At 29.6% G+C, this 2,243-nt stretch overlaps 1 protein-coding gene across 1 annotated transcript in view; it reads right to left on the bottom strand.

Annotated features, from left to right (window-relative positions):
* Positions 1-852: 852 nt before the first annotated feature.
* CHIC1 (cysteine-rich hydrophobic domain 1) overlaps positions 853-2,243 on the bottom strand; it is a 54,217-nt gene continuing 52,826 nt past the window's right edge. The window contains exon 6 of the mRNA XM_004685584.2: positions 853-1,097. Within this exon, the coding sequence (XP_004685641.1) occupies positions 1,047-1,097 (51 nt within the window). The 3' untranslated portion in view covers positions 853-1,046. The remainder of the gene's footprint in view (positions 1,098-2,243) is intronic.

Raw genomic sequence — 2,243 nt, 5'->3', positions numbered from 1 at the left:
AACATCCCTTAAAGGTCCTAATTATGTATTTTCAAAGGGGGAAAGGATATATAGAGGGAAGTAAATGAGGATAGTGAGACTGTGAAATGTGTCTGACAGTTAATGGATTTTTTTCAAGGTGAGAGTGAAGGACAAATGGAATGATTGAATTAAATGGAAAAAAATGAGGTTCTTGATTTCAGGTGCAGTGCAGAATATTTCAGACAATGATTTCAATTTTAATCCACTTGTTACAAAGGGCAACCTACCCTTACACCTGAAAATTTTAACATGTTTCTTATGGTTTTGCTATAAACATCATGTCTATACATTCAAAAGGATGCTTGCAAACTTCATTCATATTAAAATCTATGCAGAATTTTGGCAATACAGTATGAGTAATATTACATTCTGTAAACCATGGCATATCACATTTTACATTATGCAAACAGATAATATTTACAAGTCTCTAGAAGTTTAAATACTTATCTACTAACATAAGTGATAGCAAAGTGCAGGACAAAAACAGTGCTATTAATTGCATGTCCTTTAAAAGCAGGTAAGAGTAAAACCATTTCTAAAACCTACCAAAAGCTTATTTACGTGTCCAGTAGGGATTACAGAGCATGAAGTTGCCTAGAAAAATGATGCATATTTAGAAACAGTGAGTATGAAAATTATAAGGCAGCATGCTCAGAACAAGTTTTTGTTTTTTAAACACCAGCACTGATGTTTAATCTTCAGTGGCAACTATATAAATATATACACATATATATGTATGTATACATACACATATATGTATGCATACATACACATATATGTATATACATACATACACACATGTGTGTATTTAAAAATTGAGAGTGCAAAACACAAGCCTCATTTAACAACAAAAAAAGATGTGCAAATTTTCTTCTTAAACACAAATAAAAGAGTGAGGAGAATATTCTACCATTATAAAGAATAAGTTGAACACAGCAAAGGAGGCCATCTTCATTCCAAAATCATCTACAAGGCACTAAGGGTAGGAAATGACAGGTAACATAGAAGTGACTGAATAGAATTCCTCAGTCAGGTCGGAAAATGGGATATTTTGGTAAGAATTCTATTAGTATTACCTGTAAAATAAGAACAAATAAGAATATATTGATAATTTTCAGTTATTATAACATATAAAACAGAAAGTTTTATAATTTTCACAGGATTATATTTTGATTCTGTACTATAAATTAATAAAATACAGCAATTATAAAAAGAACTTATCACAAGTTATCATTAGATTGACAAATTAAATTGGCAAACATAACTTTGTACAGCAGATAACAGCTTTATTACCTGATTTATCATAACTATTTGTTTAGGGACAGAAAAGCAAATCCTACTGCATTATCTTATCCTTCCCAAACTTCTTCCCTCCTTTTATTTTTAGCAGAGTGGAAGGGATTAAAATTATGTTATATAGATTAGAAAAAATACCTTTACCAAAGCAGCTGATAATGGCTGAGTATTACTATCTTTGACCAGTTTTTGTGAAAAAATACCAAAATGTCCTGATGAATTGATTATGACATTTTAAAGACAGATTTGAAATGAAATAAAAAACTAAGATACTTATAGTTAAATAAATTTATGTTTAGTATGTAGTTTATACATGAAGCTTGACATGTAGAAACTACATATGTAAAATATACACAGTATAGCTTATATGAGATATATAGTTTATATGATATATATGATACTTCATATGTAAAAATGGAAATTTTCATAGTTTATGTAAGGTTTCATCTGTAGTTGATTTTAAATTTGTGATCATCTGCACATTTTCCTCAAACTGTTTAAAGTAGAACAAGAATTCATGATGTTTACTTCTGAAGTTGAACTTGAATGTTTATATTTAAATATATACTGCATGTCAGCAACTTCAATCATGGATAAATTTTTGAATGTTCAGATTTATCACATTGGCTATATGTGAATCTCATGTTTTAGGATTAAGAATGCATCATCACTTTCAGTAAAAACAATTAGAACCTATAGTATCTTTATATAAGTTAATTGTCAGCTAAGGAAAAAAGCCAGAAATATAAAGTCAGAATTCAGATATCAACTACTATTTCATGCACATTAAAAAAAATAATATAATAGTTTATTTTTACATCATTTTGTACATTTTTTCTCATCTCAGTTGTAATCCCTGTGGGCTTCCCATCACCAAATCACCCATGTGCCATCACCATAGTCCAGTGCATTTCCCTCCCCCCACT

This window comes from Condylura cristata, unplaced genomic scaffold (assembly GCF_000260355.1).
Source record: "Condylura cristata isolate star-nosed mole 26May11 unplaced genomic scaffold, ConCri1.0 scaffold00019, whole genome shotgun sequence".
In the NCBI taxonomy this organism is placed as follows: Eukaryota; Metazoa; Chordata; class Mammalia; order Eulipotyphla; family Talpidae; genus Condylura; species Condylura cristata.
Note: the sequence above shows the minus strand (reverse complement) of the source record. Positions and strands in the feature narration are given on the sequence as shown.